This window comes from Gavialis gangeticus, unplaced genomic scaffold (genome assembly GCF_001723915.1).
Source record: "Gavialis gangeticus isolate Ggan-Ray unplaced genomic scaffold, GavGan_comp1, whole genome shotgun sequence".
Classification (NCBI taxonomy): domain Eukaryota; kingdom Metazoa; phylum Chordata; order Crocodylia; family Gavialidae; genus Gavialis; species Gavialis gangeticus.
Genome location: NW_017728989.1, coordinates 14,092 through 14,861, shown reverse-complemented (window position 1 = coordinate 14,861; position 770 = coordinate 14,092). Strand labels below are relative to the sequence as shown.

At 66.0% G+C, this 770-nt stretch overlaps 1 protein-coding gene across 3 annotated transcripts in view; it reads right to left on the bottom strand.

The window, feature by feature from the left end:
* The window catches only part of TIMELESS (timeless circadian clock), a 10,595-nt gene that overhangs the window by 3,062 nt on the left and 6,763 nt on the right, over positions 1–770 (bottom strand). For all 3 annotated transcript variants that reach the window (XM_019514324.1, XM_019514339.1, XM_019514331.1), the window contains exons 19-20: positions 267–415; positions 31–110 (exon numbers count right to left, since the gene is read on the bottom strand). In XM_019514324.1, coding sequence (XP_019369869.1) covers positions 31–110; positions 267–415 — 229 coding nt within the window. The remainder of the gene's footprint in view (positions 1–30; positions 111–266; positions 416–770) is intronic.

Genomic DNA, 770 nt, shown 5'->3' with positions numbered 1-770 from the left:
GTGGGGGGGGGGGGGGGGGCTGGCTGGTACCTTTCCTCTTCTTGACCTCCAGGTACAGCTGGCGCAGCTGCTCCTCCTCCTCCTCTGACCAGATGGGGCCGCGTCGGGCACTGGAGCTGGGGGGAGATGCTGGTCATGACCCTCCAGCCCCCGCCCCTGCCAGCCACGCCCCTGGCAAGGGGCAGAGCAAAGCATTCTGGGTTTGGGCGACCCAGGGCTGCTCCCAGGCTGCCCCATGCCAAGCAAAGCCCACCCCCAGGTCTCACCCCTGGGGTTCATGGGTGCCGTAGCCCTCAGTCATCTCCCGCACGGCGCCCACGCCCTTCCAGAACAGCAGCTCCACGAAGGCCTTCTGGTTGGCAGCCACCAGCGCAAAGAACTTCCCCACCACGTACTTGGCCAGGGTCACTAGCTCCTGGGGGATCAGAGGTCACCACACCCAGCTGCCACCCACTCCACAGGACAGGGGTGGAGGCACAAGCTGGGTCTGACCTGGGGGTGCTGGGAGGGGTTCGAGGGACCAGGGGGGACTGTCCTGGGAAACCAGCAGTGTCAGATGTATTGACCTGGGAAGTGGTGGGGGTTAGGAGGGGGTCAGAGGTCACTGACCTGCGGGATGGCAGGAGGTGACAGGACGCACTGACCTGGGGAGGGTTCAGAAATCAGGTGGGATCAGGGAAGGGTCAGGAGTCAGGCAATCAGGGACCTGGGGGGCAGGAGGGGGGAAATGACCTGGGGGGCAGCGGGGGAGGGGGATCAGGGGGGTCAGG